The sequence below is a fragment of the Amblyomma americanum genome, chromosome 4 (genome assembly GCF_052857255.1).
Source record: "Amblyomma americanum isolate KBUSLIRL-KWMA chromosome 4, ASM5285725v1, whole genome shotgun sequence".
In the NCBI taxonomy this organism is placed as follows: Eukaryota; Metazoa; Arthropoda; class Arachnida; order Ixodida; family Ixodidae; genus Amblyomma; species Amblyomma americanum.
In genome coordinates this window covers 155,225,466-155,240,863 of record NC_135500.1, presented here as the reverse complement: position 1 = coordinate 155,240,863, position 15,398 = coordinate 155,225,466, and the positions used below count along the sequence as shown (strand labels likewise).

Here is a 15,398-nt window from a genome sequence, read left to right as displayed (position 1 = left end):
CCTGCAGTACGCCCGCTCGCGTAGCCCGCTCCAAATGCTGTTAGCCCTCCGCACCCAACAAGTAGATTGTTTTAATTATTTAAATCGTGCGGGTCTGCCTTTCAGCTACAAAACCAAATATTTTCTCTACGGTGGCGATGACCAAGACGACGGGCTGGTTTCGTGAGATGTGCCCGTGAGAAACCGTGGGCAAACCGGAAACGGCTTTGGGGGGCTCTGATTGGCCAGTCGCGTGGGGGACTTCCGGGCGACGAGCGAAATTTTCTGTGGGTGCAGATCCGAGCGACACGGCAAGCGACACATGCATTTTGCTTCGCGCGACGGCGTCGCTCGTCGCTTGCCGCCGTCGCCTTCGCGTTCGCGCGAGTTTTCGCGTACATGGAGTCCAGGCTTTACAAATGCCCACATGCAGCGGGGAAGTCCTCTCATTCGGCAGTTTTCTCTGGTCCTTTCGTGCCTCAAGGTTACTTTAGTGCCACCTTGTGATAATTTGAGTTTAATACTCGAGGCGATGAATAGCGGACAAGGAATTGGTAGCCAGCTACAAAACGCCGCGGCTTTCACGGCGCACGTCAGCGAAGGCATGCACGCCACGTGCCGCTTTTCACATACGGACGCACTTGACTGCTCAAAGTAAACCACACTCATAACATAAAAAATAACATGTTTACGAGCGTAAATAATAAAGCAGGGGTTCATCGATTTCTGTTTCCTCAACAATCAGAAAAAGGGTCCGCTTTCTTAAGGATCACTCAAGTCGCGTACTAAGCTGACGGCTGCCGAAATGAAAAAGCTGACAAATGTATTTTATTGCGATAAGCTAAAAAAAGAAAACTTTTCGAGCGACCGCCATCTACGGTGTGCACGCAAGCATCTCAATAGCGCGCACCAGACGACGCTGGGCGGGGATGCCCATCTGCCGTCACCGAACAGGGGTTGCCAGACTAGCAAGCAGTTTGCAAAAAAAGAGAACAAAATTTGTTTAAAAAAATTTTACCGCACAGAATCAACTGAAACTTGGGGGAATATGAGCTTAACAAGTTGAGAATTAAATGCGATAAGCAGTGTATGCGTGAAAATAGGCTGTAATGGCCCCTTTAATGAAAATGCCTAAGTAATCTGCGGTTCACTCATGACATTGCCTTGCTAAGTCACTCAGGAGATGAACTCCAAAGCATTTTAAATGAGTTAGGCAAAGCAGAATGGTGGGTCTAAAAATTAATATGCAGAAAACCAAAGTAATGTTCAACAGCCTAGCAAGGGAACAGCAGTTCACAATTGTTAGCGAGCTGCTGGAAGTGGTAAGGGAATAGATCTGCTTAGCGCAGGTAGTGACAGCTCATCCGGATCATACTAGAAGGATAAGAATAGGGTGAAGCGCATATGGCAGGTTCTCTCAGATAATAATAATAATAATATTAATAATAATAATAATAATAATAATAATAATAATAATAATAATAATAATAATAATAATAATAATAATAATAATAATAATAATTGGTTTTGGGGAAAGGAAATGGCGCAGTATCTGTCTCATATCTTTGGACACCTGAACCGCGCCGTAAGGGAAGAGATAAGGGAGGGAGTGAAAGAAGAAAGGAAGAATAGGTGCCGTAGTGGAGGGCTCCGGAATAATTTCGACCACCTGGGGATCCTTAACGTGCGCTGACATCGCAAAGCACACGGGCGCCTTAGCGTTTTTCCTCCATAAAACGCAGCCGCCGCGGTCGGGTTCGAACGAATGGCATTTTACCAATATTCCTCAAGAGGAAAGTGTGAAAATTGGTTTTTGGGGAAAGGAAATGGCGCAGTATCTGTCACATATCGGCGGACACCTGAACCGCGCCGTAAGAGAAGGGATAAAGGTGAGAGTGAAAGAGGATGCGCCGTAATGGAGGGCTCCGGAATGATTTCGACCATCTGGGGGATCCTAGAACTTTCCTGTCCATCTGCTTGGTCGGCTGTCGCGCTCGGCACATCACTCACGTGACCTTTTCGTCCGCGCTCCGGTATAGTAGACGGTGGTTACAGCTCCAAACAAAATGTTCAGACAAGACACTTTACCAAGGTACGGCCTCTTGGCGGGTACACCAATAATGGCAAGGTTTCACGGCAAGATTTCAGGGGATTTTCAGTGACAAATTAAAACTATAGATTTTTGTTTCCTCTCATATCGCACCGCTTCATTCTTACAATATGGTATTTTGTTTTCGAATATAATCTCATGACACGTGTTTCGGTCAGTTAAAAACGTCGAGACAGAATGTACAAGTCACGGCTTTTCTTCTGAAAAGCTGCTGTTTCGCTGAAAAGGCGGAGTTCCCGGGTCCGAACCCGGCCGCGGCGGCTGCGTTTTTATAGAGGCAAAACGCTAAGGCGCCCGTGTGCTGTGCGATGTCAGTGCACGTTAATGATCCCCAAGTGGTCGGAATTATTCCGGAGCCCTCCACTACGGCACCTCTTCGTTTCTTCTTTCACACCGTTTTATGCCTTCCCTTACGACGCGGTTCAGGTGTCCAACGATATACGAGACAGATACTGCGCCATTTCCTTCCCCCAAAACCAAAAGGGGACTGGAAAAACGCTAAGGCGCCCGTGTGCGATGTCAGCGCACGTTAAAGATCCCAGGTGGTCGAAATTATTCCGGAGCTCTCCACTACGGCACCTCTCTTCTTTCACTCCCTCCTTGATCCCTTCCCTTACGGCGCGGTACAGGTGTCCAACGATATATGAGACAGATACTGTGCCATTTCCTTTCCCCCAAAACCAATTAATATTATTATAGTCTACATCTCATTTAACTCCATACCTACTGCAATGCAGCGACGAAGTTTTCGCACCGCTGCAAACCCGAAACGGTTCGCGCAAGTGCCAGGGAGGAGTACACAGAACGCAAAGAAATACCTCGAACAAGATTTATTTTGAACATAACGACGCTTGGCAGCTTGCTCGTGGAAACAATGGTCTGCCTGCACGGGCCATGCACAGCACCTGCACACACGCCACCCCCAACAAAGGGCACCCACACACACCACGCTGCCGCTACGTGTGTAGTGATGTCAGTGCGTTCTACGGCCAAATCCACCAGTCATTGACACCGAGCGCAAGCCTGGCGATAGAACCGAACTAATACTAGTGAAGCTGGCCGCTCGAGTGGCGCTAGTCTGACAACCGCCATTCCCCGTGTAGCGAAGTGTATCGAGACGAGCAATCAAATTATTCGTATTGGGAATCTTGCAGTCACACACACGCGCACACAAACATCCATTCACATTTGCTCGCCCCGTGTCAAATTCGTGTAAAAAAACTAGAAACCCCACCAATTCCCCGTTTATTTCATGTTGTACAGGGCGAAATACAGAGCAATACAAGAACAACTAATACACACGGTTAAGATTAAAACATTAAGGCCCTAGCAGTTAACCTACACAAATTTTAAAAAAAGCTGGAAACATCAAAGGACACTGAGCGAAACCTGCCATCGAAGCGGAGTCTCCACTGATGCTTGAACCAATCGCACGATGTAAAAATTGCGCGCGACGCGAAAACCGACACAGAGAGTGAAGACCGCAGGCTAGAAGTCATCCTCGACGTGGCCAGGCGCCCTCAGAAAACCAGGACGCGAACGCAGCTTCTGCACGGCGGCTCCAGAATCCAGAAAACCGAAAGCGCATCGCGACAAAGCGCCGATTATTGAACGACACATGGCACCCGACAAATGACTGGACGTCTTCTGAGAAGCCTCCGTGCCGGAAGCAGCACGCGAAAATAACTTTACTGCTGTATAATTTGTACAGAGTATGGCGATACAGAAAAATGCAAAACATCACGGCTAACAGCTCCCTAGCAGAGTTAAAAAATAAACGGCGGTCTCGAACAAAATGAGAACAAAGCGTCTCAGAGTGAAATTACAGCTCAAAGAAAGGGCAGCTAACCAGAGACCGGCGTTCAGTGGGGCCCGATGCAATCGTAGCATGTGCACAGCGCCCGGCGTTGCAGGCAAAGCTGAACCCCGAAGCACCACAGAGGCTAGGATCAGCGTGGGGCAAACGTGAAGCAGAAAAAAAAGGTGGGGGTGGGTTGGGTGGTCAGGGACATGATACGTACCATGAGACGGCGTCGACTGCTGATAACCGGACGGGCCGGCGATAGCAGGAACGCCAGACGCGTCCATGACCGCTATGGCGGTGAACGCGCCGTCCCCGGATAATGCAGCGGCAGGAGAGGCGGCAACCACAGGTGGTATCGTCTGGTCATCATATGGTATTAAACTAGATGTCGGCGGCTCGATGTCTACTGCAAATGACAATTTACGAGGCGGTGTCAGCAACAGGGTCGAGAAACTTAAGCAAAACTTTGTTTACCTTGACTCGTGATAGAGGTGTCTGAAGGCAATGAAGGATGCAGAGTTGCCGGATGTGGACCCTGTGTGATGAGACTGCTGTGACTCGTCCCCTAGTGCTTGTGGTGATGAGGCGACGTCCGGGAACTCTGGAACCTGAGAACAAAAAAAAAGGCGCATCGTAAGAACTAAGAACATGTTTGTCAATCGTTACGGTAAAAACGGAGTCCACCGCACAGACTCTTAAACGGGGAGCACAGCAGCAAGAGGCCACCTACGTTCTCGGTCGTCGTAGATTGTTCCATAACGTCCAAAGGCTCCACATAGAAGTCTGCATCGTCGCCTTCCCCCACGTCGTCACCAATCGAGTCCTGAGTATGCCGAGAGATGCTGCCCTGAACATTTGAACCATGACGAGCGCCTGAAGGCAGGGCCATAGACGACGACGACGCCACGTTTGAAGTCCGACTCGAAGGAGACGCGGCGGGAAGGTTGGTCACGCGATCACTAGACATACTACCGTCCTCAATAATTTCGGGACTACCGGGCCCCTTGATACGCGTCGCCGGCGGAGTGTCTTCAGAGTCGCTCTTGTTGGAGTCGCTAGGTGAGCACCGCCGAGGCCGGCGGCTCCTTTTCCGTTTCCTGAGCGGTGGAGATTCGGCACGCGGCGTACCCACGGGTTCGGCGTCCGCAGCACCATCCACACTGGTCACGAGCCCACCATTCTTGTTCTCGTTGGTGTCCTCCGCGAGACCCTTGACCTTCAGAGTCTCGGCAGTCTTGAGGAGCGCCGTGAGATCGTCCTGCGACACGTCTACCTCACCGCGGTATATGAACTCGACTATCGTCTTCACGTCCATGTAGCCCATGTCCTTCAGTATAACAATAGGGTGCTTGCAGGTATTCTCGACAAAAAGCACTTGAAAAAAGGGGCTGCAGGCGGAGAGGACCATCTTGCGCGTCTTCAGCGATAGACCTTCGCACGCCAGCGTAACGTCCACCAGCGCCTCGCTAGACAGCAGTTGGTCAAACACGGCCAGCATGTTCGACTGGTGGTTCTTCCATTTCAAGCAGAACTGTTGCGATCCCATCTTGGCTCGTAGTGGTTGCCGCGGCTGCAAAGAAAAAAATTGCTACACGCACCCGTAGAAAAGCCCCGCCGCACTCAAATCTGAGACGCGGAGCAAGCTGTAAAACTGGCTGAAAGCACAAAATCCTCAAATTCACGTCAAAATTTCAAAGGAAGCCGACCGAAACGCTAGTGTCGGCGTAAAAAATTATACACCGAATCGTAAAAAAAATGTGGGCCTAATACTTTTGTCGCAAGTCCTTGCGGCCTGGGGATAATTCAAAATGGCGAACGCCAGGTTGACAAGACGCCACGCCTGTCTTCCGCCATTAAGCTGGCCTCCCCGCCTCCCTCCTGCAAATCTGCACTCGAACGGCCATATTGGCTTCCTCAGAAAATATTTGCTCCCGACAAGTTAACGTACAAAATTTTACATTGCCGCAAAAAACGCGCCTAAAGACCTGAAACAACGAACCCCACCACTCCAGATACTGCCAAAAAATCTTGTAACTGGCCTAACAAACGCGAACTCCGTAAGCCAGAAGCGGCGATGGGCACGGAACTGATTAAAAAGATGGAATGTTGCAAATTGATGAGTCGAACGCGACTAGTAGGCCAAATTTTTTTGAATATTCGAAAACGGCCGCTCAGGAAAGCTGTAAACTCAGAATTTACCCTCGGAACAGTTGCGGCGAGGAGCGTCAGTCAACGGTCGGCACGAACGCAGTTGTCGGGAAAGTGTCGTAAAACTAAAAAAAATACCTCACTGGCACGAGAACGGTATTCCACTACGCGGAATTTGTTAAAAATACTTCGGAACGGCAGTCTAGCTTCAAAAAATCAAGGCGTAAAACTATCAACGGTCTTCCCAAGGAACAAAGCGCCCGACTGAAAAAAAAATCCCGCAAAAATACCGCAAAAACCCATCTGAAATGAACGAATAGTTGACTAAAGCTAGAATGATAATTGCACTAAGGCAAACTTCGTTAAAATTAGCTTTGAACGCGTCCCAAGAAGACCCGAACATTTAAGCCTAACATACCTATACAAAACTACACGTTCACGTTGCAGCGGCTCACCGTAGTTGCAGCCTCACGGCACGAGTCTACTACGAGACGGCAGCCCGCCGGCGGGAAGCAAGCAAACGCCAGTGGCGCCAGTAAGCGCCTTGGCCAATCAGTGTCCTCGATGTGCTGCCATCTAATGGCGGGAACCTCAATCAACACTAAAAAATTATAGGACGCTTAAAACGGACGCTTAAGACTCGACAGCGTGGGGCCGTAAGGGAAGGAAATGACGCCTGTCTCATATTTCTCGCTGGACACCCGAATCGCGCAGTTCAGGAAGGAAAAATCGATCTATCAATCGATCAATCAATCAATTAATCAATCCATCGATCAATCAATCGATCTATCAATAAATCGGCCGATCCATCAATCCATCAATCAATCAATCCTTAACGCAGTCACGTTAAAATCCCTTCCCTTACAACGCAGTTCAGGGGTCCACTGGCTCACGGCCAAAGACGCCGACGCCGACGACACATGCAGGCTTTTCTGCGACACGAGCTCCTTAACGCTGTCGCGTTAAAATTTGGAGGACGCTTAAGCTTCGTCTTTAAGACTGAGACGCGACGTTCGTGTTGCAGCACTGCCAAGGAGTCCACGGAAGGCCAACGCCCGTTCGGCGCGACGCGTGGCCCGTTGGACAATTTAAGGAAAGGACGCCTGTCTCACATATCTCGGTGGACGCCCGAACTGGGTTGTAAGGGAAGTAAATTGAATAATAATAATAACAATAATAATAATTGGTTTTGGGGGAAAGGAAACGGCGCAGTATCTGTCTCATATCGGCAGACACCTGAACCGCGCCGTAAGGGAAGGGATAAAGGAGGGAGTGAAAGAAGAAAGAGAGAAAGAGGTGTCGTAGTGGAGGGCTTCGGAATAATTTCGACCACCTGGGGATCAATAACGTGCACTGACATCGCACAGCACACGGCCGCCTTAGCGTTTCGCCTCGATCGAAACGCAGCCGCCGCGGTCGGGTTCGAACCCGGGAACTCCGGATAAGTAGCCGAGCGCCCAAACCACTGATCCACCCCGGCGGGTGCGTCCCCTTGGCGCCGTCACTGAAATTCAACGCTTCTTGAACCTCGTTTTGAGTAAGTATCGTAGGGGTTAATTACAAAACGACCTCTACGCGCTTTGCCACCTTTACTTCAGGGACACACTGGTATCGACCGTATCGATCACCCGCCCCCCCCCCCCCCCCCCCTCCTTGTACCGACTCCAGTGTAGGGCTCACCGGCCTGGTCCGCTCCGATTGAGCAGTGGCTTCGGACGCGGGAGGATGTGACACGTAGTCAGGCTCCGGAACAGCGGAGGCAGTGTGCGAGTATTCCACGGGATCCACGCTCTCTACATCCTGCTGGCGAGGATCTCTTATGGAGGGACGCGCTTCTGAGCCTTGTCGGGTTGTGTGCCTCCCGGTAACAACCACCGCAGCTTGAGTAGGGAACAGCTGATCGGGAAGAAACAATGCGGACAAAGCAGAAATCTCTGCTGGCCATCCTGCGCTGTGTCCTCGGTCAGCGTCCATGGCAGCGTGATGTTCCACTACTGGTAAGCGCCGCCCTTGATAGCGACCTCTTCGATCACTGGTAGGATATATCATATGATGTATGAATGGCAACCGCTCGCGATCGGCCTTTAAAGCAGAACAATTTCTACCATTACCGGCGTACGTGCCTACTGCTTGGCACGCGCTATGTGTGCAGGCTTCGTCCTCCTCTTTGTAGCCAGGGCCAAACGTCCTGTCAACAACAATGGCACCCATATGACAGCTTAGCGCAAGAAATCCAATCATGAGCCCTATCATCGTTCTCTCACTAGGTAGTACGCCCAATCTAGGCAATCGAACAAAATCAAATATCACAACTGGGTCAGAAGTGGCCTTTTACCTTCAGTGATTGTCAAGCGATTGGTGCAGGTACTTAGCAGTTGAGCGTTTCTCCATGGCACTGGTGAACGAAGCGACGGCGTTGAAGTCAGTTGGAGTTGCACACTCTTCAACGCGTTGCCGAGTTCGTCTGCAATTAGAATTGCCTTAGCGTCGCGTACCTGGGCATCAAAAGACAAAAATATAATTATTTTTTTTGTTCACGCAACGAGTGGTGACCTAGGTAAAAAAAATCAATGTGGCTCAGCTAATCCAGGATATACAAAGCGAAAGATGTCGGCGTTCACTGTGTTCATTGGCGTTGGCGTTGGCGGCGATGGCTTTGAGCAAAGGAAGGGCGCATAACTGGCTCCCTGGATAAGCGGACGCCTCATTCGTGCTTTGATACATGTGGTGGTGGTGAGAGAGATTTGGCCTGAATGCATTAGCGCTGAAAGCGTTGTGGCTGACATGCGGTACTGCAGCAGTAGCTAGGCCGCAGCGTTCATTTGGTGATGAATCTCTCGCGATCAACCATTAACTGTATGCTGTCTCCAAGGGTGGCAGGGAGGGCGCGCTGCCTATCCATTGTGCGGAACGCAATCAAAGCAGGCTTTTGCAGTGGACACCAACGCCACGTACATGAAAGCGAGATTGACGTCTCCACTGACCCACGGAGCCAGTTGTGCACTTTTCGTGAAAATTAACGGTCTTTGTAAAGATTTTCAACGCCAATGAATTTTATGAACGCCGTCGGGTCACTTGTTTTGTATTGGTTTTTGAATAAAGGAAATGGCGCAGTAACCATCTCGCATATGTCGGGGGACACCCGAACTGCGCCGTAAAGGAAGGGATAAAGAAGGGAGGGAAAGAAGGAAGAGAAAACTGAACATTGAAAGTTGGATTTTGAGGAAAGGCGCGGCGCTGCGCAGTGGCGGAAACACCTGTGGTTCGGAGCTACTAGTGGCGCATGCGCAGTAGTGACTAGGGAGAGAGAGAGAGAGAGACGCGCGGCAGCGGCGAAAGGTCAGGCGACGGAGTCGGCGGCGGCCACCTGCGCCGTGCGTGACGTCACTCGTGCTCCGACATACGCCGGGTCGCGCGAAGCGCGGTGTTGACTAGCGTAGTGAAGCTTTTCGCTTCAAAAATGCGTCTGCTTGCGAAAAGGTAACTCGAACGTCATGGCGGTATTGGCGACGATACTCTCGAAACTTTGCCGCTACTGGCTCCGCCCGGAAAATGTACAACAGCTGTATTTTACCGGTACTCACCTATGGAGCACAAACATGGAGGCTAACGAAAAGGGTTCATCTTATATTGAGGACAACGCAGCGAGCTATGGAAAGGAAAATGATAGGTGTAACATTAAGGGACAGGAAGAGGGCAGAGTGAAAAACTTTATTGAGCCCTCAGTTTAGATGTCTTCTCCGGTGACTTTGATGGGATCCTCAGTGCAGGGCCCCAGCAGCCGTTGTCGTCTTGCAGACCCTGCCAATCAACTCTTGCTGATCTTCAGCTGAACAGTGCAGCTTCACAGTGCTCCGGCGTTGGCGTGTTCTTCATCGGGTCTGCCGCGGTTTCTCGGCAATCACATGTGTTGTATGGCTATAATGGGAATCAAAAATAAGAAATGGTCAAGTAATGCGAAGAGAAGATAACCAATGTTCTATTCTAGGCAACAGAGTGAATTCCAAGGGAGGGCAGGCATAGCAGGGGGCAACAGAGAGTCAGGTGGGCGAATGAAATTAGAGTTTGTGGCACAGGGTAGGGTTAATTGGAGGGATATCGGGAGATGCCTTCGCCGTGTAGTGGTCGTATATATTGTCGGGCTGATGATGACGACTTCTGCGACCGCACGGCAGTTCTCACAAAGACTGAATATTATAAGCTCACCTGGATAACAGCCATTCTATATAAGCGGCTGCTATACATTGTCACATATACCAAACACCGCATATACAGGCTGTTTCAGCTAAGGTAGGCAGAATTTAAAAAAGCGATGATGATGGCGATGGAAAACAATAAAAAATAAAACAATAAACAAAAGGTAAACACAGAAAGAAAAAGGAAATAAAAATGAAGGGAGAAAGAGGAAATGAAAAGGCTTTCGCATTTCCGCTGTAAAGAAGTGAATTGTCCAATCCTGTAGTTTTTTGGCAGCCTCCGCTGATCGAATGCCATTAGAGATTGCTTCACCATTGTCATGATCGAGAGGTGAGAGCAGTTAACAGCGAATAGAAAAAGAAATAAACTGAGCACGAAATCCCTGAATGCTCTCGCCAACAAGCTTGCGCCAGAAACGTTGCCGAACCCACACACCAGAATGTGCATGCATGACTGGCCGTATATTTTTGCTCTTCCAATGCAGACATCGCCGTTGCGACTGCGCCATGCAATCGTTCCTTCGGAGCAGGGTGCTGAAGGATGTCGAGCAGTCAGCCATTCGTGCTTGTGTTCTGATAGCCTTTGTGGTGGTTTTATTCCAGATGGAGTGCCTGTACACAGGAGCACATGAAACGACAACCGATACCATTCAATGAAGCAATCACAACTCAGAAGGACGTTGATGGGAAGCAGTTATAAGTACATTTAAAAAGTGTTTTCACGAATTCTACACAGCACCAGCAGTCAGCCGCTCGTGGCTCTTGTGGTTTTTAACTCTCTTCTTCGAGCACAGCTTCTCTTGAAGGACGGTCTACTGACTCCTCTGGGGTCACAGTTATCTAAATTTTCCGCTTTGGCCGCTGTCAGGCCCTGGTTCTTTTATGTTTTATTCGCTTTTATTTTTCCCTTTTCTTCTCATCCCAGAAGACCGGCCCCAAACAAGGGAAACAAAGAGACACTTGGGAAAGGTGGTGTCGGACGTAGTTGCCTACTACGCCAAACAAGTCGAGGGTGGGAGCATGAGCATGAGGAAGTCTCCAAGAGAACTGCTGCGACGTAAGTGGCTGGGTCCTCATCGCAGGCGGTTGTGACGTTGTGCCAGTTGCGCCATGAGTCCTGCATCCAATACCGGAGTTGTCGTGGGTAATGAAGGTCGACGCAGCGCTGAGTGCCCCCTCAAGTAAGCTGCATGGGATGAGAAGTTATGGAACCATCTGGAAGGGGTCGGTACACTGCGCGGTGACGCCACGGGGATCCGCGGTCGGGCCCGGGGGCCATGGGGCTGGTACCGATGAAAGGAGCCGCGCATCGAGGCGTGGCTGCTCCGAACCTATCGGCTCGGCAGAGTAGGGCAGTGCCTGTGCGCGGGCGGGGTTGCGACGCAGGGTAGTCGTAGTGCCAGAGTCCATCTGACGTTCCCGTCGGTCCACTCGGTCTGGCTTCTCTGCCCATCTACCTTGTGTGTGCAGGAGATCCTGTCGGCGGGTCTTACAGGGATTGGGTGTTGGCCTTGCCTTTTATGGGTGAACCGACTGTGGTCGTGGGAGACCTCTGTAGAGGTAGCGTCGTTCCCTTGCGAAGACTTGCGTGGCCGGGCTCCGCGTAAGTACTGCAGCTCCTGAATCCTTCTCCACGGCGTTTCTGTACCTCTGCGTCCGTAGCCTGCAGCTTTCTCTGCAGCGCCTCAATTGTGGTGCACACCGTGCAGCCGAAGATGCTCGAGGCTCGTCGTTGCCGCTTTCAGATCGTGAAACTGTCTCCTCTAGGTACGCCCACCTCTCTCACTTGTCGCCGTGGAACTGTTCACCAGTGCGCCGCGGTCTCTTTGCTCCCTTCGCCATGGCGCGCGGGAAAGATGCGCGGCCCGCAACGGCAGAAAAGCAGTCGGGGGCAGAAAGGCACCTCCAGGAAATCCGTGGGAGAGGGGTCGTCCTCCCACACGTCGCCTTCTCGTCGTGGAATGGCAATCGAGTCCCTTTGGTCTACTGCCGCTTCACGAAGGACGGTTCGGCCCGGGGCTGATCTCCAGGTGGAGTTCACACTCCATATTGCGGCACCAAACAGGGACATAACACTCATTACGTATCGCGTTTATACCTACCGCCTGCGGCATCGTAAGGAAACCCGGCCGTAACAACGTACACCATGGAGGAAGGAAATAATTCAGGAAAAGCCGTTATGTCACATTTTTAATCTTGGCGTGAAGGCTCCCCCCTGCTCCCCCCACCCTACTTGGGCTCCGTCTCAGCGCGCTTGCGCATGCGCAGCAGGCGACGGCGCTGCACCCAACGTTACTATTGGCTGCAGGCGCCGTCGGCCAAATACTCCCAGTAGTCCTTGCGAACGCGCGTGACTTCTGGCACACTTTTTGGCATGCAGCTCGGATATCGAGGGCCTCACCCGAGTTTTCCATCCTCCATGACGTACACGAATGTAGCGCAGCTGCATGAAGCGGATATATGATGATGATGGCGATGAAGCTTTTCCCTTTTTAGCCGGAGGTCACAATTTAATGTGCGCGACCTAGCCCAGAAGCGGCACACTTGAAGCATTATCAGCGGTTTCCAGTGCTGTATTGTCCATGTATACGCTATATAAAAATATAGTACATAGTATATACGGTGCATATACAGCAACACTGCGGTGCTAAGCAACCGTGCCCGCCAAGCGACAACGGCTGCTACTTCAGCAGCAAAAACCCCCTCACCGTTTTTAATTGCTGGGTTACCGCATGCTATAAAATTCAGCGCGCAAGGAAGTAACGGTTCAAATGGCATATTTCCCTAGCATACCTACATCATACAAAAATGAATCAAGCGCAGCCTTTAGTGATGCTGTACTAAAAGATCAAGTAGTTATAATTAAGCAAAACTGCTGCCATTAAAGTGCGAGGTCATGAACATCATGCAGTAAGATATACGTCTGTGCTAGTTGGTAACTCATGGTAACCAACTAGCACATACCCATATCTTACTGTCTGTCTCCACCCATTCGTGTTTATGTGCGCTTTGTCGGTCGAGAACTTCCAATGCCCTCTATTACTAAGCAAACAACCGTATGGGGCGACGCGTGCTCCGGTGCTTAAGGTCGAACAAAATGGCTGTGGTTCAGCTCTGGTTAAACCTGGAGTGACGCGATAGCTACAGCTGGCCGAGTGGAACAGGCTCAGTCGAATTGCAAAGTCAGGCCTACGCATTGGTGGCGGTGGATGGGCCCCGACGGACTGCTCGCAGCTGCGACTATCAAAACAAGCTCCTCCGAGATCGCGGAGGAGGCGGCAATAGCTTTAGCTAATACCACCGCTGATATAATTTTAAGCGACTCGAAATTCGCGGAACGCAATTTCGCGGGGGGCCGAATAGCATCCATCACCCTTAGTATTCTTTAAAAAGCAGCCCAACCCATCAGACAGGTCGAACCGATTTGGAATCCAGGGAACAAGGCAGCTCACAATAATGCCTGAGGTTTCGTCAACCGGACAGGGAGCTCGCCTCTTCATCCGGGGTTCACGAGAGACGCCGTGACCTCATTTCATGACATTACCCACCATTACACTTTGGGCAGGCGAGCTTATCCCCCTCCGGCTAAAACGCGGTCCCAAGCACAAGAAACCCCGTGGAGACTGCTTCAAACGCGCTCCCTCACGAACCCCGCGCAACTGTCACACGTGTGCCCCTCGCAATACGAACCCGAATGTTTCCGCTGTGGCGAACGTGCCACATACGACATCTTATGGGATTGTAAGGAAGAACCGCCTCCCGCGGAGCAAGTACAAATCTCTTCTCTTGAGCTATGGGAGGCTGTGCTGGCCAGCTCAGACCCGACGACGCGAGTCCGGGCCGTCGAGTGGGCCAACCATGTCGCCAACAGTCATAGACTAACGGCCACCTAACACGGCCCTCCGATCACCGAGCTCTTGACGAAATAAAATGTTTTTAATAATAATTGGTTTTTTGGGGAAACGAAATGGCGCAGTATCTGTCTCATATATCGTTGGACACCTGAACCGCGCCGTAAGGGAAGGGATAGAGAGAGTGTAAGAAGAAAGGAAGAAAGAGGTGCCATAGTGAAAAGCTCCGGAATAATTTCGACCACCTGGGGATATTTAACGTGCACTGACATCGCACAGCACACGGACGCCTCAGCTTTTTGCCTCCATAAAAGCGCAGCCGCCGCGGTCGGGTTCGAACCCGGGAACTCCGGATCAGTAGCCGAGCGCCCTAACCACTGAGCCACCACGGCGGCCAAATAAAATGTTTTTCCAATCCAATTATACGCCGCTCTGTTTCGCTGGGCGTTCCTTTTCATCTGCGTCCGTGGACGCTGTTGGGATTCAGGTAGCGTGATCGGTCCGGAGAAGGGACGAGGAGCATTGGAGACGTGGTTACGAAAGGAAAAACAAGAAGTTTATACAACGACTATTTACATACTGTACAGGTGAGAGCAACTCTCAGTAAAGGGAGTTTCTTCGAGGTCGGAAGTGTCTCCCAGCAAAATGTCTCTCTCAAGAGGGGCTCTCTGGTACCAAACCAGCACCTCGTTATATACCCTTCGTATTCCCCAGATCCCTGGCTGGGGAATAGTTCGAAGAATGATGTCCAACCAGACGATGACAGTGATGGTGCCACCCATGGCAGGGCGGTCCTGATGTTCTCTCGCAGCTCGGTCGAAGGAAAGGGAACAGGACCCTGTCACGTTGTCGTCCACACAGCCTCCAGGTGGGCGCGCACGTGGGTCCGGACTGCGCCCATGTGGAACAGGAAGGCGCCTGCTTGACACAGGAATGCGGGCTGTCTCCCAGCAGGGGTTGAAAGATGTTGTACTTCGTCGTCTGATGACCGGAACGTGGAACCTCTGTCGAAGGCGCAGCTCTCGGGCAATTGTTCAACCCCAGCGTGACTAAAGAGGACCACACTCCGTTCGTCGACCCGATGGCATGTTCGAACACGTGGGAACGCCATTGTCGTCGCTGCTTCCGACATTCCTGCAGCCACGTTTCTTCCAAAAGGCTCAATAGCCTTCGCGGTGGTTTTCTGGAATTCCGGATCGGGGAGTCCGCGTGTTTATGCATTTGGGCTGGAAGGCATGCCGGGCATGACAACGCGGATTCACTCTCCCCCTCTCCACTCGGTTTCGCCGGCAGCTTCTCCGCATCACGTG

The 15,398-nt window shown here is 51.1% G+C and overlaps 1 protein-coding gene across 1 annotated transcript; it reads right to left on the bottom strand.

Moving 5' to 3' along the window:
- Window positions 1–2,906: 2,906 nt before the first annotated feature.
- Window positions 2,907–5,457, bottom strand: LOC144130421 (uncharacterized). The gene is made up of 3 exons (XM_077664344.1): window positions 4,624–5,457; window positions 4,368–4,501; window positions 2,907–4,299 (listed from the first exon to the last, which is right to left on the bottom strand). Exons 1-3 carry the CDS (start codon window positions 5,437–5,439, stop codon window positions 4,275–4,277), a joined length of 975 nt encoding a protein of 324 aa, XP_077520470.1. The 5' UTR covers window positions 5,440–5,457; the 3' UTR covers window positions 2,907–4,274.
- Window positions 5,458–15,398: the final 9,941 nt, after the last annotated feature.

Bases quoted from the DNA above. Each gene is read 5' to 3' on its own strand.
- LOC144130421 (XM_077664344.1), bottom strand. From the start codon at position 5,439: ATGGGATCGCAACAGTTCTGCTTGAAATGGAAGAACCACCAGTCGAAC. The intron at 4,502-4,623 runs GTAGGTGGCCTC...TTTTGTTCTCAG, and splicing joins AATCTACGACGACCGAGAAC to GTTCCAGAGTTCCCGGACGT. The intron at 4,300-4,367 runs GTAAACAAAGTT...TGTCATTTGCAG, and splicing joins CACCTCTATCACGAGTCAAG to TAGACATCGAGCCGCCGACA.